Source organism: Anabrus simplex, chromosome 3 (genome assembly GCF_040414725.1).
Source record: "Anabrus simplex isolate iqAnaSimp1 chromosome 3, ASM4041472v1, whole genome shotgun sequence".
In the NCBI taxonomy this organism is placed as follows: Eukaryota; Metazoa; Arthropoda; class Insecta; order Orthoptera; family Tettigoniidae; genus Anabrus; species Anabrus simplex.
In genome coordinates, this window is record NC_090267.1 from 369138448 (window position 1) to 369166140 (window position 27693).

The 27693-nt window shown below is 39.3% G+C and overlaps 1 protein-coding gene across 1 annotated transcript in view; it reads left to right on the plus strand.

Moving 5' to 3' along the window:
- The first annotated feature begins 6194 nt into the window (after nt 1–6194).
- The window catches only part of Vps28 (vacuolar protein sorting 28), a 43991-nt gene continuing 22492 nt past the window's right edge, over nt 6195–27693 (plus strand). The window contains exon 1 of the mRNA XM_067143289.2: nt 6195–6386. Within this exon, the coding sequence (XP_066999390.1) occupies nt 6353–6386 (34 nt within the window). The 5' untranslated portion in view covers nt 6195–6352. The remainder of the gene's footprint in view (nt 6387–27693) is intronic.

Below are 27693 nucleotides of genomic sequence, written 5' to 3' on the forward strand. Positions count from 1 at the left end.
CTTGGGGGACAGCTTGAAGGTGGAATTTGGTGTGGCCTTTGATAGGCTTGAACTTAAGAGCGGGTCGCTCTTTCTTAAAATTTGTTTATGCGTGCCTCGAGGAGGCTTTAATGTGTAATTGGGAGCAAGAGCTCCTGGGCATGATTGGGGTCTTCTGCCCCTTTGTTGGATCTTGTATAGCGTAAGGTTGGGCTTATTGCTCAAGAATTATGTGTCTGGCTCTCTGAGCCCAAATCCTGTAACTCTGTAATTGTACATTCTCGATTGGTTGCTCCGCTACTCTGTACCTGCCATTCTTGTTATTTCTTAATCTTGGAAAGAACATATAACCTTGCTAAATTTTATCTTAACTTTAATTTCGTGTTTTGAGACCTGTTCACCCCCGCACCTTCTTTCACCTCTGAAAATGAACGATACTCCGTAACAATTTATACGCTTAGAGAGGCCATAACATGGTTGGATACTCATGGACTACATCTTTCTATCGCTAAATGTCGAGCGATGGTCTTCACACACCATCGCACCTATGATCGAACACCGATTTCTATTGATCTTTACGAAATCCCCATAGTTAGTCAACATAAATATCTAGGATTATTTATAGATCAGAAGCTTATATGGAAGCAGCATTTTATCTACTTACGTTCGAAAAGTGATCATTATATACAGATAATAAAAGCTGTCACTCGTAGACACTGGGGAGCGGACCTATGTGTGGCAATATCATTGTATAAGGCCAATATTAGATCGATCTTGGACTATGGAGCACATATCTTTGACATAGCAACGAGTACGAATTTGAATACTCTTAATATATATCAATTTCAAGCATTACGCACATGTATAGGAGCTCTGAAATCAACGCCTACAAATGCACTTTTGGTGAAATCTTGCGAACCTCCCTTACATATACGTAGAAAAATGCTTGCTATGCAATAATTACTTTTAAAAATTTCTCTGACGAGGCACCCTTTGATCCCGAAGTTGCAGCTACTCCATGAGTATTATTCTATACGGCGTCAAGGTTTACGAAGACTCCCCGCTCTATATCATGCCTTTGATGCGTTAAAATCAATCCAAGGTACGGTACTTCAAAGTGTAACTTTAATGCCCTATACTTTACCGTATTATGTTTCCCATTATCGACCACAGATAATCTGGCCTACCCGCAGTAGCTATACTGACGTCATTCGTGCACAGGAGCCAGATCATTTGCCCGCTAAAAGATTGAAACTTTCCTGTATCTCTTCAAGCATAGACATATACACAGATGGGGCCAAGAATAACACTGGAGTTGGAGCTGCTTTCTGCATACCTTCAATAAATGTCAAGAAACAATATGGTTTACCTAGAGATTGTTCGATCTTTACTGCGGAATTATTCGCTTTTCAACAAGCTTTACTCTTTGTTCAGCGGCATGACTACAAGCGAGTTACGATATATACGGATGTGATGAGCGCGTTGCAGTCTCTGATTTCCTATGCGTTATCTTATAACTGGTATGTGTATAACGTTAAAAGTCTTCTCTATATGCTTGATAATTCCGGTATTTATATAACTTTAGTCTGGTTACCCGGACATGTGGGTATTTTGGGTAATGAACAAGCGGATTTCCTTGCAAAACAAGCTTCTCGTCTCCCTGTTCCGAATTCTAATAATATTGTTCCTTCGTCTGATTATACAGTTGTGATTAGACAATCGGCGCCTAATGAATGGCAAGATGAATAGAGACAGACTGCACAAGTCAAAGGTACTTTTTATTATCATCTACAAACATCTATACCGGTAAAACTTGGTTTATGAGAGGATTATATGCCAGAAGACATATCACTAACATCATTAGGTTGCGTTTTAATCATGCACTTACACCACTATATAAATTTCTGCTCCATTTAACGCGGGATTCAAACTGTTCGTGCGGTGCAAGTAATGGCGACACGAATCATATACTTTTTCAGTGTCCTATGTATGTCAATCCGCGTAGGAAATTTATTAGTAGTCTTATGTGACTCAAGCAGGTTTTTCCAACCAGTGTTTCTTGTTTGCTATGTAATCCTTCTGCTGAGATCATCAGAGTCATAAATACGTTTCTGGACGAAGCCAATATTTTGTTATAAATTTCTATGTACAGTAGTGTATGGCGGATCGTATTAATATGCTCCTGGTTCCATTGGGGTGATTCATTACATTTGTGGGGTATTCAGTGAGAGTGCTATAGTGGAATACTGTAGAGTGTGTCTCTTTCAAAGAATCGGTTTTTCATGGATTCAAGTGTTCATTTGTTTCCAGTGTTATTCAGCAAGTAAGAAAGTATAGAGTGATATAGTAGAATACAGTGGTGTGTAACACTTTCAAAACACAAAAGCAGCTTTGTATGGATTCAAGCGTTCAGTTGTACAAGTGTTAGGCCCATTCACAATGCAAACGTAACCGTAAACTTAACGACGTAACGTAACCATAAAATTAACGTAAAATGTGTGGTATTCACAATGGAGGAACGTAACATTAACGTAAAGAGTACACAGCAGCCAATCAAAACACTGCCATGTTATTTAGCACGGAAGTCGGGTTTTGGACTATCTCGCAGTTTTATATTTCAATACCTCGATGGAATCAAACAACGTGGTAGAAAAATTCATATTACTTCAAACATCTATTGCTTTGCTCCTGGGAAAAGGCGATCTAAACAACGGTGCAAAAAAATGGATTCATCCCTTGAATCAAAGAAGGTTACCTCAGTGCGATTTCGGTAATCTAATGTAAGAAATGACCCTCATCAGTTCGTTTTGGATATGTGGATGAAACCTGAACTGTTTGCCTTTCTTACGATTTACTTCCCCTTTTCTAATAAAAAGAAATGTAATGTCTGCTTTACCGACATCTATGCCCCTATCTATCACACCCCGATGAGATGTTCGGATCTATTTGTTTGGATGATATCGTTTTCGTAAACTAGTAGTCCGTATAATGTTAAGAAATATACAGGGACACTGTGTTATTTATGACAGGGATTGTCTCTCGTCCGTTCGCCAGCGCTGCGAGCTTGTCTCCCGCCATTTACCGTCAGATTTCATTGCTACAGGATATAATTTTTCGGTACAGCGTGTTTGTAATTCTTTCTCCAAAGATTGTTTTGAAAGAGAATTACAAGTGTTTCGTCGAAAGAAGTCATTATATCGTGCACAAAATACAATGTTTACCCAAGACCGACTACAATATATCAGACCGTAATATCAAAACCAAGATGGTGGACGTCGTGGGCGCAGTAGCTGCCGACTGATGAAGGTTAGGGTAACACGCAATAACTTAATTTCGACGATAAACCAACTCACGACTTTCGGAGATGTCGGAATTTAGTGCCGCAGGAGTTGTTTTACCTGCCAGTAAATTTACCGACACGAGGCTGACGTATTTGAGCACCTTCAAATACTACCGGACTGAGCCGGAATCAAACCCTCCAAGTTGGGGTCAGAAGGCCAGAGCTTCAACCGTCTGAGCCACTCAGCCCGGCGTCACATTAAATTATTGTGTTGATACCACTGAAAGAGCTACACAATATCTGGTCCAATCAGCCAGAAATTACGAAAGGATCACGTACGTATTTTGCAAACGGTTGTAGGTAATTTAACATGATAAATGTAACATCATAGGGAAAATCACTGTTGCACCGATGAAAACGCTTCGCGAACAAGTAATCATATATAAACAACTAGAATCACACATATTATGCTAGAATAGATGGACAACCCCACAGCAAAAGAGAACAACAAGCTGATTATTTCGAAATTTCACTTAGTCAAATAACGTTTTCTCTTAGATTACACTTCGCTGGATAGATGGAAATACATTATAAAACTGTTAAAATGATATTTATAACATCATTCGGAATGTTTAAAAATAATTTAAGGTTCGAAATTCCTCAATTTATTCACTCTCATAAGAACTATGAAACATAACATGTTGCCTTAGTTTCGAAGTGGTGGACAATTTCTAATGTTCAGCACTCGATGAAAATGAAGTACACCCGAAATGATTACGCCAGCTCAATGAACAGCCCCGGTGATGTTAAGCCTTCCTTACTGGAAACTCTTAAATCGTATGATGACTTATGATATAGTAGCACTTCCAACAATGATGGTAAACTTAGAAATGAAGCATTCAAACACTAAAGATATAAAAGGATTTTCGCCCATTGAATAACATGAGTAAAACAACTCTATTGACTCTAAACAATGATGTCTTTAAACTACATGGACGAGCTACAATTTGGTGTAGACTGCTTGATAGCTGATATCCACAGCATGAATCGGAAGGTATTGGTACAATAAAACCCCTGAGTTACAAACAAAGCTATTCCCTGCATGTCCCCCCTGTGGGTGGGGGCGGTAGAATAACACCCACGGTATCCCCTGTCTGTTGTAAGAGGCGACTAAAAGGGGCCCCAGGGGCTCTGAACTTTGGAGCGTGGGTTGGCGACCACGGGGCCCTCAGCTGAGTCCTGGCATTGCTTCCAATTGTGCCAGGCTCCTCACTTTCATCTATCCTATCCGACCTCCCTTGGTCAACACTTGTTCTTTTCAGACCCCAACGGTATTACGTATGGATTCGTAGGGAGTCTATCATTTTCATGCCCTTCGTGCCCCTTGTCTTCCTTCGGCCGATACCTTCATTTTTCGAAGTGTCGGACCCCTTCCATTCTTTCTCTGTGATTAGTGTTATATAGAGGATGGTTGCCTAGTTGTACTTCCTCTCAAAACAGTAATCACCACCACCACCATCCCTGCAAGTCACTATTTCTTCTGTGTAACAGTGTACAGATTGCTCCATCTGTCACACTATAAGTTTTGTTATACACCAAGATCTAGCCAAATGTTCCCGCAGGCAAGCACAGATTCTTTCAAAATACAATTGCATCTAAATCACACGACACTTTGAAGCACATAGACACCATATCAATTATCACTATCAAATTTTTTTTTTTTTTTTGGTAGAATACGAATAGGTCCACCATTTAGAATTAGAAAAATAGTTTTCCCTAATCTCAGACTTACTGTCAGATGACATATGCACACTACTGTTTTGTAGAATTATTCACGATGTATGTTCCTGATCCACTTCTCTCTTAATGTTTCATTCCTTATCGAACTTAAGAATAGATGTATGAGAGGCACTGCCATAGTTCGATTTAAATCCGGTTCACAACACGATCAAAACAAACATATTCTCACATGACTGCGTATAATTACAGATCTTAGTGACCACTGACCCATATAAATACACTCACACACTTATATTCTACATAGAAACTAATACTTATCGTCAACTTACATGAAATTACTCCGACTGAATAAGAAAACAAAAACGAATAGGCTCACCATTATCGGTTGGAAAGAGATCTTCCCTAACCACAAATTTTGGTTACACACAAAGCCTACGATAGTTTGGTCTCTGACTTCCAATTTTTCCCGGTGAATATTCGTTATCCATTTCTCCTGTAGAGATCTATCTTCAGGGAATTTAAAAGCTTCAGCAACGGTATAATTAGATCTACAACCACGAACGCAGCAGAAACGACGCATTTTGTGCTATGTTACAGCACGGCAATATAAACACTATTATACATTAAAAATACCATCAAATAAACTTCTAACAAAACACCATACTGATAAACCGTTATAGATTACTATTTTACCAAACATATAATTTATACTTGAATAACTCGATCAAAATAACACTCTTCAACAGAATGTAAACACAGATATGAACCAACCACATGTCTCAAAAGCTCGCCCACGAAGTCGCCATTTTCCTCCCAATCGATAGTAACATTAAGGTCTGATATATTGTAGTCGGTCTTGGTTTACCTCTGCTCTGATTGGCTGGTTCTTAAAGTTAACGTAAAATTAACCGCGAGAGCTTGGAGTTTGCAATCCCTTAATTTTACGAACTCGCAGTTAAGTTTACGTCGGCGCATTGTGAATGGTTTCATTAGATAAGATGGCCGCTAACTTCTGAGTTAACGTTAATTTTAAGTTTACGTTACGTCACATTTGCATTGTGAAAGAGGCTTTATTCAGCAGGTAAGACTGGGTGAAATATCTCAGATAAAGCCCAAAAGCATCACCACCAACAACAACAACAACAACAAGTATTGTGTCTGGGTGACATAACGAGCCCAAATCCACCTCAAGAAGAAGAAGAAGAAGCAGAACAGTGACCTCCCTCGTAATAGTACTGTCATATGATGGTATAATGTAATTATTAACTCGGATTGTGTTTTGTAGATATTCAAAATATACATTTGTGTAACTTGGTGCGGTTTGCCTCTTCAACATTTTCGCCTAGGACTAGCATGTCAATGCATGGAGGAATGCCTTCGTCACAGGGTAAGACACTTATCAATATTTGTGTAGGTTAGGTTTTCAATGTTGTTGATGTATAGATTTGCTGTTTCGTCGTATTATTGGTCCTAACAATTCTAACTTATGCATTTTAATTATACTGTATACAAATACTGTACACTTAAGACGACCTGGTTACAATTTTATAGTATAGACTAGGTTGCACGAGTCATTGCTAATGTTTGACTACGGCGGATATACTGCCGTGAAATATGTAGGAGTTGTAGATTATTTCATTACTTTTATGGTGAAGTGTTGAAGAATTTAACTTAGGTCATTTTATGACTGACTTAACAAGATATTCCAGTGATGGTAGTTTCTTTATCAATAAATTTTCTGTTTCACAAATACAGTTATGAATTCAACGTGGGCTATTTGCAGAAGTCTTTGTTTGTTTTTTTTTCTCTACTCTGTCAACATTTCTTTTATCAAACCAGTTAAAGCATTTATAAATGAATCATGGTGCATATTTTTACTATTGTCAATATGTCTAATATCATTCTTTTGATCATTTGGTACTAGATTTTCACTGCCATAACTTATTTTTTACTTCTTTGCTGATGAGTAGAATTGATTCGAACATAAGCGGTAGTAACTTGGCTTTGTGAGAGGGACTTCATTGCATTAAAACCCTAATTCTAACTTCATGGTGAAGGCAAGGAAAGATGGGTAGAATCCTATGACAGGGGCTCCAGCATGTTACACATTACTTTGCGAGATGAAATGTATGAATGCTACTTTATCGTGCTTGTAGAGGTGAGTTGTGTTCATCACCAATACCATAATCCTGTCATCCTACACCCAGAAGAAACTTGCTTTTATAACTAAACATGGAGAAATCTTGTGCCATTACCCACAACCCGGGCTGAGTGGCTCAGGTGGTAGAGGCGCTGGCCTTCTGACCCCAACTTGACAGGTTTGATCCTGGTTCATTCCAGTGGTATTTGAAGATGCGTCAGCCTCGTGTTGGTATATTTACTGGCACATAAAAGAACTCCTCCAGGACAACATTCCAGCACCTTGGCATCTCCAAAAACTGTCAAAATGTAGTTAGACTTAAAAAGAATAACATTATTAGATTAGCAAAGTCAGTCTAAGGCATTTATGATGACAATTACGCTGCAGTGAGAATTGATGGTAGAATGAGTTCTTGGTTCAAGGTACTTACAGGGAATAGACAAGGCTGTAATCTTTCACCTTTGTTGTTCATAATTTACATGGATCATCTGCTGAAAGGTATTAAGTGGCAGAGAGGGATTCAGTTAGGTGAAAATGTAGTAGATACTGTATGCAATCTGGCCTATGCTGACGACTTGATCTTAATTGCTTATTGTGCTGAAATCCTGCAGTCTAATATCTTGGAACTTGAGATTAGTTGTAAAGAGTATGGTAAAACAATTTTCCTTTACAACACGAAATTGCTGTCAGTTGGTAAAAAATCCAAGGGAATTGAATGTCAGTTTGGGAATACAAAGCTGGAACAGGTAGATAATTTCAAGTATTTTGGATGCGTGTTCTCTGAGGATGGTGATATAGTAAGTGAGATAGAATCGAGGTCCAATAAAGCAAATGCAGTGAACTTACAGTTGTGGTAAACAGTATTCTGTAAGAAGAAAGTCGGCTCCTGGATGAAACAATCCTTACATCACTCTGTTTTTATACCAACTTTGCTTTATGGGAGTGAAAGCTGGGTGGACTCTAGATATCTTATTCATAAGCTAGAAGTGACAGACATGAAAGTAGTGAGAATGATTGCTGGCATAAACATGTGGGAACAATGTTAGGAGTGTACTCGGAATGAGGAAATAAAGGCTAAGTTAGGAATGAACTCAATGGATGAAGCTTTACGTATAAACCCGCTTTGGTGGTGGGGTCATGTGAGGTGAATGGAGGATAGGTTACCTAGGAGAATAAAGGACTGTTATGGAGGGTAAGAGGAGTAGAGGGAGACCAAGACGACGATGGTTAGACCCAGTTACTAACAATGTAATGATAAGAGATATAGAACTAAACGAGGCCACAGAACTAATTACAAATAGAGAATTGTGGCAGCGATGAGTAAATTCTCAAAGGCTTGCAGACCGCACGCTGAAAGGCATCTTCTTAAGTAGGCTATTCAATCCATGGATTGGTCTGCGGCAGTTCTGCAGTCTGCTCTATTCGTAGTTTTCCTCTTCATCTTTTCAGAGCTTCTGCATCGTACATTAGACATGATTTGCTGTACATATTGTAGACGTGGTCTTCCTCGACATCTTTTGCCTTCAACCATTCCCTCCAATACCATTTTCAACAGGTTATCGTGTCTCAAATTATGTCCTATCAGTCTAATCCTCCTCCTCTTTATATTTTTGCTTAAAGTATAATTTTCCTCCACCTTCCTGCTAATCATTAGCATTTTTCTATAACACCATTGTTCAAAAGAATTTAACCTCCTTTTTTCTTCATTTCCAATTGACCACGTTTTGCAACCATAAAGGGCAATGCTTCTAACATACGCTTTCAGTAATCTTTTTCTTGTTTTAAGATTAATGGAATTTGTAGTGAATAAATGTTTCTTTTTGTGAAATGCTAATTTGGCTTGTAAAATTCTACTTTTGATTTCCTTCTTGCTTCTTCCATCATTGGTAATTTTGCTGCTGAGATATTTAAATTCTTTTAACATTTTCCAATGTTTTGTTGCCCACCATTATTTCGTACTTCAGTCTGCTTTTTTTTTAATCATGGACCATAACTTTCGTCTTTGTCTTTATTTTCATGTTGTATTCATCACCTGTGAATTCCTCCATTTTTACTATTATTTGTTTGAGATGTTGTTCACTGTCTCCAACTATGGCAATGTCTTTTTTTATTTTTTTTTTCCTAGTTGTTTTACGTCGCACTGACACAGATAGGTCTTATGGCGACGAAGGGATAGGAAAGGGCTAGGAGTGGGAAGGAAGCGGCCGTGGCCTTAATTAAGGTACAGCCCCAGCATTTGCCTGGTGTGAAAATGGGAAACCACGGAAAACCATCTTCAGGGCTGCCGACAGTGGGGTTCGAACCTACTATCTCCCGAATACTGGATACTGGCCGCACTTAAGCGACTGCAGCTATCGAGCTCGGTGTATGGCAATGTCATCTGCAAATCTAATCATATTTATTTGTTTACCCTATATCCTTATTTCTATATTCAAATCCTCTCAAACCTTATTCAGTGCATCCTGGATGTAGGCATTAAAAGGCATGGGGGACAAAGCACAACCTTGTCTAACTCCTTTCCTTATTTTTGCTTCCTCTTGTTCATTTCCAATTTTAAACACTGCAGTTTCATTTTTGTACAAATTCAAAATTATTCTTTATCTCGATATGGGACTCCTATGTTTTTAAGAATTTCAAGCATTTTTATCCAATGTACATTATCAGAAGCCTTTTCAATATCCACAAAGCATAAACCAGTTCTTTTGTCTTTTTCTAATGTTTTTTCAAGTATAAGTCTCAATGCCAGTATAGCTTCTCCTTGTACCCTTTCCTTTAACAAACCCAAATTGGTCTTCAGTCAAGTACTCTTCAATTTGCTTTTCAATTCGTCTTAATGTTATGTTGGTGACAATTTTTGATGCATGATAGTGATACTGATAGTGCGATATTGTTCACTTTTTTTTTTTTTTTTTTGCTCCCATTTTCTTTGGTATAGGGATCGTGACACTTTTTTCAAAAGTCGGCAGGTATTTTTCCTTCCATGTAGATGTTTTGTACAAGTTTAAGCAATCTCTCCTTCATACGAGGTCCGCTTATCTTTAGGAGTTCAGCTTTGAGATTATCAATGCCTGATGCTTTATTATCCTTCAGTCTTCGTAGAGCTAATTCAAATTCCTCTCTCAGTACGTTGAAGCCTATATTATCTTCTGTTACTTCATCTTCTTCCTCAAGAACTTCATTTTCTTGTAGATTTACGTCCTCGTTCAGGGTTTCAGTGTAATTTTTCCACCTCTTTGCAATCGTCACTATGATCGTCGAGAATTACTCCCTCTGCATTACTTACCTGGCATTACTTTTGTTAGACCTCTTTCCAAAGAAAATCTTTATCATTTAATGCACAGAATCTACATGTCCTTGCGTAGTTTTTCCTTCTATCATTGAGCATATACCCTTGTAATAATTTTCTCTTGTTATTCTTGCTTTCCTGTTTATTGGATTCTGCAGTCTTCTGTAGCCTATTCCTCTTTGTCTTCTCTTGTTATTCTTGCTTTCCTGTTTATTAGATTCTGCAATCTTCTGTAGCCTATTCTTCTTTGTCTTCCGATCTTGTTGAACTCTTGAGTAACCGTCTTTTATCTATCATATTTAAAAATTTTTTAGTAATCCATTCCTTCCTAGGTGGTATTTCTCTTTTCCTCAAAATTTCATCAGCTGCCTCCATCAGATCTTTTTTGAGTCCATGAATCTTCTATTCTCTATTTCTGCTTTAGTTATCTCATCAGTTTTCTGGTTTTCTGCTGGTATGCCTCAGCAATACTCTCATCTTTCAATTTACTTATTTGCCAAGATTTGGTATTTCTTTTTTGTATTTTGTTTCTTAATTTCAGCTTGCTCTTCATCATAACAAGAGTATGATCTCTTTCCACATCAGCACCTGGATAGCTTCGGTTACTTAATTTATAAATCTCTTTTTAACTATTATATCATCAATTTGATATCTTGATATCACCTGGTGCTTTCCAAGTGTACCTTCCTCTTTTATGGTGTTTAAACCATGTATTGGTGATTACAAGTTCATTTTTAGCACAAAATTCATAGTAGTCTTTCACCTCTTCCATTCCTTGTCCCCAGTTCATCTTTTCCTACTGTGTTATCTTCCACTCATTCTCCTACTGCAGCATTCATGTCTCCTAAAATGATAAGGTTTTCCTTACCTTTTACTCTACTAATAGCTCTTTCTATTTCTTCATACATGTGTTCTATTTCCTGATCATGACCAGTTGTTGTCATGTTAACTTCTTGTTCTGTTTCTAGCCTAACCAGTATTAATCTTTCACTGAATTGGACATGAGGTATAGAACTCAATGAGGCCACAACACTAGTTGCAAATCGAGGATTGTGGCGACGTTTAGTAAATTCTCAGAGGCTTGCAGACTGAACGCTGAAGGGCATAACAGTCTATAATGATAATGTATGTATGTATGAATTGGACATATCCTTTCACTCTTATGCCCATTTCTTTATTTAGGACTATTCCTAATCCTGCTTTACCTGGTTTGTCAGATGTTCCTGAATGAATTATTCTGATAACGCCACTCCAAAAGTCTCCTGCATCTAACCACCTTACTTCTGACACTCCTAGAATATCAATCTTCATTCTCTTTTTTCAAATCTTCCAACTTTCCAAACGTCATCATCAATTGTTGCACATTCCATGTTTTTTTTCTCCTCCACTGTATTTCCTTAGCTTCATCTCTTCAGTTGTTCTCGCCTGGAGATCCGAACGGAGGACTATTCCAGAATAATTCACTAAAGAGCCATCCATCATATGCCGATACTGGGAAATCTTAATAGATCATTAATGGAGTAGTTTCCCGTTGCTTTCTCCATCCTATGCCGTTGACCAGCACTAAAGTGGCTCATACGCCTTCAGAGGTAGTTTCCTACCTTTAGGGCAAGCGAGTACCCTGTATCATTACACGCTCATCCACCCTCCCAGGAGGCCGTTGGCACTTAGTAATGATGGTCTCCTTATCCGGGAGACATTTGGTCCCTGTATTCTTTAGCCGCTTGAAGATGACAAAATGTATATTCAAATATTGCCCCCTCTTTACTGCAGGGAAGTGAATATCAGGAATTTCCCTTCATTGAGGTTAGCATAGCAGAGTCTAATGAAACCGGGTGAGTTGGCCGTGTGGTCAGGGGCGCGTGGCTGTGAGCTTGCATCCGGGAAATACAGTAGTGGGTTGGAATCCCACTGTCGGCAGTCCTGAAGGTGGTTTTCCGTGGTTTCCCATTTTCACACCAGGCAGATGCTGGGGCTGTACCTTAATTAAGGCCATGGTTGCTTCCTTCCAACTCCTAGGCCTTTCCTATCCCAAACTCGCCATAAGATCTATCTGTGTCGGTGCGACGTAAAGCCACTAGAAAAAAGAAAAAGGGATAATATAGATGTCTAATGAGACCATGGCAAGATTTCAGTAATTGGAAAGGCTTGGTCAAGCAGCGGGGAAAGCTCTCTGTGCTGTAATGAATAACCTTAGAAAGGGAGGGAAAAGGAAAATGAATAGGCCTAGTGTTTTGGGTGAATCAGGTGAATTCATTATAGATTTCAGGGGATCATTGGCCAGTGGAGGGAATATTTTGAGAATCTTTTTTTAGAGTTTCAGGAACAGACTCTGTTGTTCTTATATTCTTATTGTCTCCCATCAACACTACCAACTGTGTGATATAAACACTGGTCGAGAGGAAGATAATTTTTCATAATTTGTTTCTTTGCGGCAGGTATTGTTTAGGTGTTTTTCTTTTGCATATCAATCAGTCACCACTGCTCTGCATTCAGGGCTGTTGCCCAGGTGGCGTATTCCCTATCACTTGTTTACATAGTTTAAAAAAATGATTTCGAAGAATTTGGAAAACTATCGAACGTCTCCATTGGAAAATAATTCCAATTTCATGTTCCTCTTCTTATAAACAAATAATGACCAAAATTTGTCTTCTTAAATTCCAACTTTGTCTTCATACAATGTTCCTTCCTACTTTTAAAGCCAGGCTGAGTGGTTCAGACAGTTGAGTCACTTGCCCTCTCACCCCAATTTGGCACCTTCGATCCTGGCTTAGTCTGATGGCATTTGAAGGTGCTCAAATACATCAGCCTGGTGTTGGTAGATTTACTGTCATGTTTATATCACACTGTTGTTAGCAGAGCATAATTCCAGCACCTCAGCATCTCCGAAAACCATCTGAAGTAGTTAGTGAGATATAAAAACAATAAAATTATTATTTATTCCTACTTTTAAAAACACCATTCAAGCTTATTCATCTACTAATGTCATTCCATACCAGTTTAGTTGAACAGCTTGTCTCCTTATTCCCATGTCTTCTCAGACTAAATTTTGTAACATTTTCATAACAGTACTCTTTTGTCAGACCCACCCGAAACAAATCATGGTGATTTCTTTTGGATCTGCTGGGCTGAGTATGGTAGAGCGCTGGCCTTCTGAGCACAACTTGGCAGGTTCGATCCTATCGCAGTCTGGTGGTATTTGAAGATGCTCAAATAGTTCAGCATTGTGTTGGTAGATTTAGATTTACCGGCTTGTAAAACTCCTGTGGGACAACATTCTGGCACTTTGGCATCTCAGAAAACCGTAAAAGTAAGTTAGTGGGATGTAAAACAGATTTAAAAAAATTTGGTGGGGAGGTGGCGGGGATATCTTTTCCAGATCTTGGATGAAGTAATCCTGGTGAGGGTCCCATACACTGGAACCATGCCTGCATTAGGGTCCTACCAGTGATTTATGTGCCTTCTCGTTTACATTCTTACCACAACCCTTAAATATCTTATTAACCATATGAAGAGATCTGTAATCTTGATTTACAATCCTGTTTATAAATGTGATTACCTCAATGAATAACTTTTCTTATAGGTAACAGCGATCCCCTATGAAGGTCTTTTACCTCATCGACACAGTAATTAAACAGAGAGGACTTTTCCTCTTGATGAAATTTACAACCTGACTTTTCTCCCATTTACCATCATGCTATTTTCTGCTGTCCATTTCACAACATTGTCAAGGACCTTTTAGAGTCACTCACAATCCTGAAACTTATTTATTACACTGTACAGTATAAAATTGCCTTGTAAATACAATCAAATGTACAAATATAATTATATTATTTAATAGGTACTGGTTTCATACATGTTTCTAGAACAAGGTCTGTTCTCTTCTTAAGCGATCCCTAAAAAAAGACTTAATTCTACAAAACTAATAAAACTAACATTCACATCAAAATTTTTATACTTAATTACCAAACTGTTCAACTTTGTTATAGTCTAAATCACTTTCTTAACCTTGTTCCTATTTACAGAGGTCTCTCAATACTTTATCAAATTTCTTCCCTCAAAATTGGGTCTCTCATTTCATCAGCATCAACAGCCTCTTCTTGTTCCAGAACCGTACCTATTTCTTTCCCTTAATACAATAATTGAATAGGTTCTTGCCATCTTTCTGCCTTGTCTTCTTTCTCTAGAAGTGGTTTTACATCTGAGCTCCTAATATTCATATACCTAGTTTTTGTTCCTCCAAAGGTTTCCTTGATTTTCCCGTATGCAGCATCTATCTTTCCTACAATCAAGGTCGTACCCACGAATATATTTTGGAGGGTGGGTAGGATTTTTCAGTGGTGGATGGGGGTGGGGCGCGCTCCAAAAAAAAGAAAAAGGCATCCTCTGCCTGTCATAAGCTGTGACTTAAAAGAGAGACCTGTGGCTCTCAGTTTGGAGCGTGGGTACCTGTAGCCGAGTCCTAGCGTTGCTTCGACTTACTTATGTCAAGCTCCTCACTTTCATCTTTCCTATCTGACCAACCTTGGTCAACACTTCTTCTCTTTCGACCCCAATGTTATTAGGATTGCAAAGCCAAGGGAGTTTTTCACTTTTTTCACCCCGTTCGTCGACCTTCCATTTCTTTTGCCGATGCCTTCATACTTTGAAGGTCTGCATCTTCCACATTTCTTCTGATTAGTGTTAATATGATTAATATTACTAATGACGTATGGCCTTCGGAGAAGCATTGTGCAGGTCTTTCGAGATGACTCCCTATAGGCTACCTGCACATCTGTGAGGATGGGTCCCTACCTACGGAAGATGAATTCTAATGCTGAAGACAGCATAAACACCCGATACCGATGAATTAACCAATTAATGTTACAATCCCTGACCCGGCCGGGATTCAAACCCAGGACTCACTGGATCAAAAGCCAGCATGATAACCATTTAATCATGAAGCCAGACAAAACTGCTTTCCTTGTTCCTAGGTGGTAGAGCTCTTTTCAGAGACAGCCCCAAAGGAGGTGAGCTACATGTGTCATTTTAACCTCATACCAGCTTCCCTGCCATTCTTAAACCTCTGGCTGTACCAGGCCTATGATGACGGCAGCTAGAAGTACTAACAGTTACACTACGAAGGCGAACATTGCACGGTTGAACTTCCTCTTAAAGCAATAACCACATCCATCAGCAAATAAAAATGCTATACTCGTAGTTACGAAAAAGATTTAATCAAATAAAGTTCAAAACATTTTTTTAGAGTAGCACCATTTACAACCCAATAAGTTAAGTGGAAAGCTAAAGTCACAGCAGTAGAGCTGTGTCATTAATTTAAAAATGGTGAAAACCAACTTTGTTTACACTAAAATTATGATAAAAGATGTTTACAGGTTTTATTTTTTAACATTTTTATAGGGCCTTGATGACATGAAAATAGTTTTGTATGCTTATTAAAGATGATGCCACCCATCTGTCAATAGTTTGTTCATTGTGAGGGTCACCATGGGCAACGGCTGAGTGGCCTGGTAAGTAGTCCAGAGAGTTAGGATACCGTACCAGTTGCTATGGAATGGGAGTGGGCATCTCGGACATATTCTGAGTCATGGCCCTCCTTGTGTTCAGGCGGCTAGGACTAGACAATCCACCGGTGGTCCATAACCCGTTAGAGCAGAAATCCTCACTTGGACTATGTGTAAGTGGAGTAGCATTCTGCTTCATGAATTTACCAAGTTCAGAATATTTTAAGCAAGTCTCGGACCTATGGGAGTCATGGAGTCCCACTCCCATTTGACGCGAGGGATTCCTTGGAAACAGCGTGGTGAACGAAATGGAATTCGATGGGGAGCTATCAGTATTAATGGGACTTATGGAAGAAATATAGTAGAACTGGCTGAGTCAGCTAAGAGGATGCATTTGGATGTGCTAGGAGTAAGTGATATTTGGGTAAGGGGAGATAACAAGGAAGAGATAGGAGATTATAAAGTGTACTTGACGGGTGTTAGAAAGGGAAGGGCAGAGTATGGGGTAGGGCTGTTTGTCAGGAATACCATTGCATGCGACATAGTTTCTGTTAGGCATGTAAATGATGTGGGTAGATTTGGCAGTTGGAGGAATTAGGATGAGAATTGTCTCAGTGTATTCACCATGTGAGGGTGCAGATGAGGATGAAGTTGACAAGTTTTATGAAGCATTGAGGGAGTGACATCATGGTCAGGGTCTTCAGCAAGGATAGAATAGTGCTAATGGGCAATTTCAATGCGAGAGTTGGAAATAGAACTGAAGGATATGAAAGGGTTATTGGTAAATGTGGGGAAGATATAGAAGCTAATGGGAATGGGAAGCATTTGCTGGACTTCTGTGCTAGTATGGGTTTAGCAGTTATGAATACATTCTTCAAGCATAAGGCTGTTCACCGCTACACATGGGAGGCTAGGGGTATCATATCCATAATAGACTATATCTTAACCGACTTCAAATTCAGGAAATCTGTTAGGAATGTACAAGTTTTCTGGGGATTTTTCGATGGTACAGACCACTATCTGATCTGTAGTGAACTAAGTATCTCTAGGCCTACAGTAGAAAGTGAAATGTCAGCAAATGGATAAGGGTAGAAAATCTCCAGGATGAGAAAATTAGACAGAAGTACATTGATAAGATTAGTGAGAAGTTTCAAACAGTAGACAGTAAGCAGGTTCAGTATATAGAAAGAGAATGGGTGGCATACAGGGGTGCTGTAGTAGAAACAGCAAGGGAATGCCCAGGAACAACTGTGTATAAAGATGGGGAAAGGCGAACATCTTAGTGGAATGATGAAGTGAGAGCAGCTTGTAAACGTAAAAAGGAGGCTTATCAGAAATGGCTCCAAACAAGGGCCGAGGTAGACAGGGATTTGTACGCAGATGAAAGAAACAGATCAAAACAAATAGTTGTTGAATCCAAAAAGAAGTCTTGGGAAGATTTTGGTAATAACCGGAAAAGGCTAGGTCAAGCAGGAGGGAAACTTTCCTGGACAGTAATAAAGAATCTCGGGAAGGGAGGAAAAAAGGGAATGAACAATGTTTTGAGTAATTCAGGTGAACTCATAATAGATCCCAGAGAATCACTGGAGAGGTGGAGGGACCATTTCGAACATCTTCTGAACGTAAAAGGAAATCATCCTGGTGGTGTTGCGAACAGCCAAGCTCATAGGGAGGAGGAAAATGATGTTGGTGAAATTACGTTTGAGGAAGTGGAAAGGATGGTAAATAAACTCCATTGTCATAAAGCAGCAGGAATAGATGGAATTAGACTTGAAATGGTGAAGTATAGTGGGAAGGCAGGGGTGAAAAGGCTTCATAGAGTAGTAATATTAGCATGGAGTCATTTGGTGGCGAGGGGGTGTTGAACCCCTCTTACCCCCCCTCTGGGTATGGCCTTGCCTACAATCTTCAACATTCCTGCACTTTTCTGTCAGCTATTCTTCCTTAGCTGTCCTGCACTTTCTATCTACTTCGATCTTTAGATGCCTGTATTCTTTTCTGCCCCCCTCATGTTTTGCGTTCTTTTACTTCTGCTGTTCATCAGTCAGTTCTACAATATGAAATCCGGACTGTATTGCAGATTTTATTTAAACTGGTGGTAGTTTTGTAATAATCTGGAGATTTATTTCATACCATAAACTGGGCCCTCTCATGGAGTTTCCAAAGCTCTTAAACCTGCACGGATACTGCAACACTCCAGATGTCCATATTTGGCACTTAGCTAATGTTTCCATGATGCGCACTGAAATATTAAAATATATATTAATAAATAACTGAAATAAGTTACTAAAATCATTAAAATAAAATAAAAATAATTAATCAAAATGTCTGTAGTATGAGCGCCAGAGTTCACCAGACTATCCCTCAAATTTTAATAAAGCATGATAATTCTCTCTCCCAGGGCGTGTACATAAAGTTGCGTACTGGTACATCTGCTTCAGGTCTTAGCTAACCTTCTGAAAATGACTGAATAGATACGAATTGCACCTACGTCTGTCAATAACTCCACTGATTCTAAAATAATGAACTGTATTCTGAACAATATCCGTGCATGAGCACCTCATTAACACACCAAAATATACATATAATACACACACAAAATACTGCTGGAAGACTGCATATTTGCAACAACAACAGTGAGATAGTTCAACAATAATAAAGGTGTTTTAATTTATTCCACCTATTCAATACTTATATATTCACTTATAGTTGTTACATAATTAAATTTTTAATTAAATTAAATTAATTAAATTTTTAATTATGTAACAAATATAAGTGAATATATAAGTATTGAATAGGTGGAATAAATTAAAACACCTTTATTATGGTTGAACTGTTAAAACATTTTCAATACGGACCTAAAATGAGGTTTATAACATGTAACAGTGAGATACCCGAAAGTGAGGACCAAGCTACCATTTGCAGTTGAACATGTCCGGCTCCATGGCTAAATGATTAGCGTGCTGGCCTTTGGTCACAGGGGTCCCGGGTTTGATTCCTGGCAGGGTCGGGAATTTTAACCTTAATTGATTAATTTCGCTGGCACGGGGGCTGGGTGTATGTATCGTCTTCACCATCATTTCATCCTCATCACGACGCGCAGGTCGCCTATGGGAGTCAAATAAAAATGACCTGCATCTGGTGAGCTGAACTTGTCCTCGGACACTCCCGGCACTAAAAGCCATACGCCATTTCATTTCATCTCACACAGATATTGTACCATTATAATACTGTGTGCACTGATTCTAACACTTGGTTTAAAGATACTTTCATTTGAGCAACACACGCTTGTTGTTCCAGAACAAAAATTATGGAAAGTCTGAAATACAGCACCACATAGCTCTCACTAACATATAAGACACCAAGCCGCCACAAGTGATAAAATACTGAGTGCCTAACCACTCGGCAGTTTGTAGGTCAGTACCACACATCATATTCCACAAAATTTCACGTCAACCACGTTCAACAAAAGTTTTAAGGCAGCCTCCATTCCACCAAAGTTACATCTCCTCTGAAGTATTAAATCAATTCTCTCTGCCGTTTTCTCACATGCCTAAATAGACCTCAGCTTCCCCTTACTCTCACATGATACATCGAGATTGATCCTGGCCATCCAATCACGAGTGGAAGATCCTCTTGCCATACGAAGACCACGCCCGAACCTCTTTTAGTAAAAACAAGGCCACCTCATCGGACTCTGGGCTGTTCCATATGACTCACGCAAACTTTCCGAGTTGTTAATAACTCTGTTTTCCCATCCATTTATACAAAACAAATTGCTCATATTACATATAAAGACCTTCCAGCTTAAAATATTAATAACAAAATATAAAAGTGAAATAATGATGATAATATGAATAATGACAATAATATCTTTTACTTATGAATACATTGTGAGGGTATGATATATGTACTATCACATAACACCCTTCAGAACTTCATAAATAATCCTAGAATGACATAACACTAAAATTCCTGTGATAAAGATATATACATTGCGTCTACTTCATCTTAGTCGCACACTTGAAATACAATTTGTGCAAACAATAATAATATGGCTATATATAAACAACTCTGAGTGTTTCATACATCCTTGAACGCATTCCCTTCTTACTACTGAACACTAGCTCAAAATTGATAATATTTACATCCTAGGTGCAGATCCTGTCTCTAATATCTGCGAAGACAATGAATATTATATGCCCCAAGGACCTTATTGTCAGAGGTTAGAAGCCAATAAACACACTTGCCTATTCAATTGTCCGCAGTATACACACCCTGATATAAATGAAGGAATTATACATAAACTTAACATCACTGGGCGAGTTGGCCGTGCGGTTAGGAGCGCGCAGCTGTGAGCTCGCATCCGGGAGATAGTGGGTTCGAACCCCACTGTCGGGAGCCCGGAAAATGGTTTTCCATGGTTTACCATTTTCACACCAGGCAAATGCTGGGGCTGTACCTTAATTAAGGCCACGGCCGCTTCCTTCCCATTCCTAGGCCTTTCCTGTCCCATCGTTGCCATAAGACCTATCTGTGTCGGTGCGACGTAAAGCAACTAGCAAAACTTAACATCAGTATCAAAAGAATGAGAATAACTAATAAAACCTGACTACATCTAGAATCCAATCTATCTCACACACAAACATTCATCCCATCCAGCCATACAAGAATCACACAAGATTTAATTTGGAACATTTATAACAAAGTTCTCATTCTAAAAATCCCTATTTCTGAAATGTGCAGGAATCTCGCAATGTTTTCTTTTTTTCATGAACCCAGAGCTAATTCAGGCAAACCGATCACATTCTTTTTCTCACATTCCACATTGATATCGTTCATTGTGTCATTTTCAGCATTAAATAGAACATTACGTATTCCCTTGAACATACTTTCCTTCATCTCACGCACATTTCCATTCTCATTTTCCTTAAACATTTCCAACACACTCACATAATCTGACACCAATTTCTTACAAAATCTTCAAACCCTGAATCACCATACATTTACCATTCCTCCTATGATTCTCCTTAATCACAAAATATGACCTACAATCCGCTTCAAACAACCCGTCACGCACAATGGTCATAGTTAACTCACGCTTTTCAAACATACCTACTTCAATTACCTCAAGCTCATTCACACCACACTTAGCACACGTTCCCTCACTCACGCTCACCCTATTACTGAAATCGTTACAATACCAATTTACTTGAAATAGCTGTCATTACTACTTAATGCCCCGACAATTAATCCATCTTCATCACCTTCCATATCGGCTCCTACTTTCACTATGTTCATGCCAACAACATTGCTACTCTCAACCATTTTACCAGAAGTTTCATTCATCACAAAGTCACCATTTTCACACATAATCGACCTAACCTCAATCTTCTTACTTGCACTTAAATCAACAAAAATGTCCTCATTCTGATGTATACTCTGTAAACACTCACCAAACAACCTCATCACCTTCACGAAAAACTTTACTTTCAATTTCAGAAACTTCCACAAGATTATCGATCATCACAATGCTGTTACAATCACCACTAATACAAAGAAAGTCATCAGGCACATCTTCCTTAATTTCTTTATGCCCCTTATTCTCAAAATCTCTCTTATCAGTTGTTTCTTTCCCCACTTTATCAATTTCTTTCCTAATGCCACTACCAAAACTTTTGACAGCCTCCCTTAACACTTTACTTGCTCGTCGATCTTAAAGGACAATTAATTATTCTACCATTAACAACACTACTTACTATTAATTTTACTAGGCAATTCAACACTAACTGAATTTGACTCCTCCTCAGACTATCAGTCTTACTCTACCGTTCCGTACTAACTGAACTTAATTCCCCCTTCAGCTCTTTACTTTTTTCATAGATCTTATTGTTAATAATATTTAATTCAACACTTTGGTTATCGATTTTATTAATACTAGACAACTGCTTAAATAGCGATTAAAGTATACTAGGAAGTTAAGCCGCCTCTTGATCCATTTCCTTAAAAACCTTTACATGCTGAGTTTGAGTCGGATTACTCTGATTTCTCATCTATCGTTCCCGATTGATCTTTACTACTATTAGCCGTTTCACTACACTCACTTAAATTGGATAGACTCAATGTGGTGGAATTCTTTTGACCTCTCTTATCGTGATTCATAGTACAAAAAACAACAACCTCTCAGTTTCTCAATTTTATAATACTCGACCCGCTAAAACATTTCTTCGTACTCCAAAGTACATATCACTTACATATAAAACACTTCACTGATATACAAAGTTCGATCAAATATAAACCGGATTTTTGTTCCTGAACATCAACAGTTGGTAGGACCAAACGTCTGCTATGTTTAGGCGGGACTGTTAGGAGTGGGGAGAACGTGCTGATAGATATTTTCCGCCGCTTTGTCAGTAAAGCTCATGATGCCGGAGTAACAGGTGCACCCCTCAACTGCGCAATGCATAATAATAAAATTTCTTGCTCATGAAGGAGTTACAGCGGCAGAAATTTGCCAGAGATTCATTGCACAGTTCGATGATCAAAGATTGTCAAGGATGCATGTGTGTAAGGAGTGGCGGGGGGAAAGGGGAGGCAGCACCAGTGGAAGCCAAGACTCGACTGTCAGCTGGCAAGGTTCTTGCAACTGTTTTCTTCGGTTGGTGAGACATTTTGCTGATTGATATTTTTTGCATGAGCGACGCACGATCAATGCTGCTTACTACTGCGAGCTGTTGAACAAAGCAAGGGTTACATATCGTCGCAAAAGACAAGACCAACCAATTCGACAATACACGGCCCCATACTGCAGCTTTGTCTCCAGGCTACAGGAAATGCACTGGACTAAACTTAATCATCCTCCTTACAGCCTGGACTTATTGTCTTGCGATTTCCATTTGTTTGAACCGCTTAAAGAAGCTCTAGGAGGGCAATGATTTGAAGATGACGAGTGTGTGAACGACTTTGTGCGCAACTGGCTGGTGACACGACTCTGTTCTTTTTATGAGGGCATCAAAAAGCTGCCCATACGCTGGGACAAATGCATTTCTAAAGCAGGAAACTATGTGGAAAAAAAACTGTAATTGCCTTGCGTTTTCAATACATGAATTTAAATAAAAAATTAAATCCCTTTTATATTTGATCCCCCCTCTTAGTTTTTAGAACTCGTTGTGAGCTTGCATCCGGGAGATAGTGAGTTCGAATCCCACTGTCGGCAGCCCTGAAGATGGTTTCCGTGGTTTCCCATTTTCACACCAGGCAAATGATGGGGCTGTACCTTAAGGCCACGGCCGCTTCCAACTCCTAGGCCTTTCCTATACCATCGTCGCCATAAGACCTATCTCTGTCGGTGCGACGTAAAGCCACTAGCAAAAAAAGTTTTTAGAATTCCATCCACACCTGACAAGTGCACCTACGCTTCTAAGCCTAACAGATGTACCAATCATTCAACCTCACTTTGGGCAGCAAATTGATATATGATTAATATATGTGTGAACAAATAACTGAAATAAATTGATAAAATCATTAAAATAAAATAACTTAATAATTAATCGAAATATCCGCAGTATGGGCTCCAGAGTTCACCGGAATGGACCCCTCACATTTTAATAAATCATGATAATTCTCTCTCGCAGGACGTGTACATAAAGCTGTGTACTGGTATATCTGCTTCAGGCCTTACCTAACTTTCTGAAAACGACTAAATAGGTAGGAACTGCACCTAGGTCCATCAGTAACTTCACTGATTCTAAAATAATTTACCAGGCAAGTTAGCTGTGCAGTTAGGGGCGCGCGGCTGTGAGCTTGCATCCTGGAGGTAGAGAGTTTGAATCCCACTGTCGGCAGCCCTGAAGATGGTTTTCTGTGGTTTCTCATTTTCACACCAGGCAACTGCTGGGGCTGTACTTTAATCAAGGCCACGGCCACTTCCTTCCAACTCCTAGGCCTTTCCTATCACATTGTCACCATAAGACCTATCTGTGTCGGTGCGACGTAAAGCCACTAGTAAAAAAAACTATATTCTGAATAATATCCATGCATGAGCACCTCATCAACACACCAAAATATACATATAATACACACACAAAATACTGCTGGAAGACTCCATATTTACAACAAAACAGTGGGAAACTGAAAGCGAGGACCAAGCTACCATTTGCAGTCAGTCCGTTGAACATTAATTACAGAGCACATCGTTGTCGGCTGTAACTCGATCAAAGTATAATAACTTCATCGTGCATACATTGACCAGTTCAACTCAGTTTATGGATGTATTTGCGATGACTAACGAGATCAGTCCTGGCATAAAACATACGCCATACAAATCACACTGACTGGATGCAGGAGGGTGGGGTTGTAACTGACAGAGTTTTCTTGCTTGTCGCTTGGTCTCTTGATGTCTATGGCGTTCTCTTTCAAACAAGTTGACAGCGGTGGATGTAGTGTTCCATCACAGTGAATGGTCCACAGCACATTCTTCCCATGTGTGTATATTTATACCAGTTGTCTTCATGATGTGTTTCAGCTGGTCCTTAAAACACTTGAGAGGGGCTCCATGAGGTCTACTGCCAGAGCAAAGTTCACCATAAAGAATTCGGCGGGGAAGCCTGGTATCACCCATGCGGTGAACATGGCCTAACCATCTCAGATGATGAGCTATGCTTGTTGCCTCAATGCTGTTTAGCTGCACTTAGTCAAGAACTGGCGTGTTGATGTCGTAGTCCTCCCACTTAATATTCAAGATGTATCTCATTTTCTGTTGGTGGAAGCCCTCAGGTTTTTTGATATCACGGCGATAGAGTGTCCAAGTTTCACAGCCATACAGCAGTGTGGAAATGACAACAGCTTTGTACACCATGAGTTTGGAATGCAGTTTTAGGTCATTATTCATGAAGACTCTGTGCATTAACCGTCCAAATGCTGCATGAGCAACGTCTTGTTCGCATGTACACCGTTTAGACAAGGATGCTTCCAAGAAATGAAAAGCGATTAACCTGTTCCAGTGTTGTGTCTAAGATGGAGATGCTTAACTCAGGAAGAGTTAATCCTGGGGCAGGTTGTGCAAGTACCTTTGTTTTTTATTGCATTAATGGCAAGACAAAAGTGATCACATGCGGTTTTAAAGCAGTTGACTGAATGTTATAGTTCTACACGTGTTAGAGCAGGAGATGCGGTGTCATCGGCATACTGCAGTTCTGTCACCTGGGAAACCAGAGTACGTCTTTGTGAGCAAAGTCTTGCCAGATTGAAAAGGCCTCCATCAAAGCAAAATTTAATCTCCATGCCTAAGTTGTTTGCAGATGATTCATGCAGCATGGCAGCCATGTACAGTGCAAAGAGTGTAGGAGCAAGCACACAGCCTTGTTTCAATCCATGAGTGATTGGGAACAAATCTGATACTGAGTTACCATGAAGAACCTGTCCAGACTTGCCATCATGAAGAGCTTGAACCAATTCCACATAACGTTCAGGACATCCAAAAATGTCTCAATAATTTCCACATAGCAGATCTTGGTGCTGAATCAAAGGCTTTTTCCAGATCATATAAAACTAAATACAGAGGCTGCTTTTGCTATGCATTTTTCCTGGAGTTGTCTAGCACATAAGATCACATCTGTTGTGCCTCTGAAGGCTCAGATACCACATTGGGACTCAGGCAAAATCCTCTGTGGGATAACTCTGAGCCAGTTTAATAGAATTCTTGCAAGAATTTTACCTGCAGTTGACAAAAGTGATATACCACGATAGTTCCCACATACACTACGATCGCCTTTCTTGAAGATAGTGATGATGGTAGCATTCTTCAAGTTGTTAGGTACTTCTCAAGTTTCCCAAATCAAGAGGGTGAGTGTGAAAAGTCTAATCTTCAAGGGTATACCTCCATTTTGTATCAGTTCCAGAGGGATGTTATCAGGACCAGGAGCCTTTCGTGGTTTTAGTTGATTGAGTGTTTTGGTGAAGTCTGTATGTACCGTGAAGTGGGGTAACTTCGGCCATACAGGGTAACTTTGGCCACTGACGAATAGCAACACTTATTTTCTCCTGCCTCCTATACTGAAAAGGATGAACCACTAGCAAAAACTAAAATGCACATACAATAGAATTCTCTATCGACACTCGGTAGTCCAAATAACATTGGCGGGCACGTTGTTGAGTCAATAGATTTTTTCCGCAGCCCCGACTATTGTCTTGTCTGGTAACAGCAGAAATCAAACTGTTCTCTAGCCCGAGCATTCGATTCTCCATTCCAGTGGTTTATGGGGTCAAAATGTAAGTATGTCTGGTAACTGATCAACACAATTTGATGCATTTTATTCAAATAGGTTTTTCAGGGAATACTTTTGTGATAAAAGTTATCCTCTTCCAGGGTAACTTCGGCCATGCCAAGAACATACAGGAGATCATTACGCGGCTGCGGATATTGTAATTACTATCCTGTTTATTTCAAGAACGCTTTAGAAGAGATTAATAAAGGCACAATAACAGTAAATGGGAAAGTTTATCCTGCCAGGGAGGGGAAAGACTGTTCCTATTTTCAGTGTTAAATAGACGGATATCAGTTGACATGGACGATACACATTTAAGAACTTGATTGACGGCCCAGATATTTTCTAATTTAGAAGACAGTGAATTATGAGGACAGTCTACAAGAGTGCTTCTTTTTCAAGCGTCTTTTCTCTCTATACAATTGGGCTTTATGATTTCTGTACCTTTTATTTATTATCTTTTGTACCATCACAAATATTTATGCAATGCAACATGTAATTTGTAATATCATACAATGCTTGTATGCTTAGGCTAAATAAAATAGATTCTTCTTGGGGGAAAATGTGAATTTGATCACTATACATCTTTTTCACCACAAATCTTTTTCTTGTGATTGTTGATACTGGGCGTTCTGCAAGTTTTAAAAAAACTTTCACGGTGGTCAAAGTAACACTACATCGAAGAAAACTGTGTTTCTTGAGTTATAAAAATTAGAAGTATGTTCATATTAAAAAATGAAGAACAAACATGGCAGAACTTATATTACATTTTTCAGAAAATTAGAGGGAATATTTCACATTTTAATTTTAAAAATGTTCAAGAAAGTGGCCAAAGTTATCCTGTTTGCGGTAGGTGGAACTGCCATCCATGATTGTTGGGGCTGCTGAGGGACATTATGAAGAAAGTCCTCAGCGACATTGGAGGCACGATTTAGAAGTACAGAGAAATGTTCCTTCCAACGCTCTAAAATTTCTCCATTATCAGTTAAAATTTTGGAGTTTTCAGCAGTCTTCAGTGACCCCGATGAAGATTGAATTGGACCATGTATCTCCTTTGTGGCAACATAGAAGTTTTGCAGGTCACGGGCATCAGATAGTCTTTGCAGTTCTTCAGCTTTTTGTTGCCACCAATTATTGTTGATTTCCCTAATCTGTTTGTTTGTAATCTGTTTACACTCCAGGGTCGGTTTTTCCCTCGGACTCAGCGAGGGATCCCACCTCTACCGCCTCAAGGGCAGTGTCCTGGAGCTTCAGACTCTGGGTCATGGGATACAACTGGGGAGGATGACCAGTACCTTGCCCAGGCGGTCTCACCTGCTATGCTGAACAGGGGCCTTGAGGGGGGGGAAGGGAAGTTTGGAAGGGTTAGACAATGAAGAGGGAAGGAAGCGGCCGTGGTCTTTAGGTACCATTCTGGCATTTGCCTGGAGGAGAAGTGGGAAACCACGGAAAACCACTTCCAGGATGGTTGAGGAGGGAATCGAACCCCTCTCTACTCA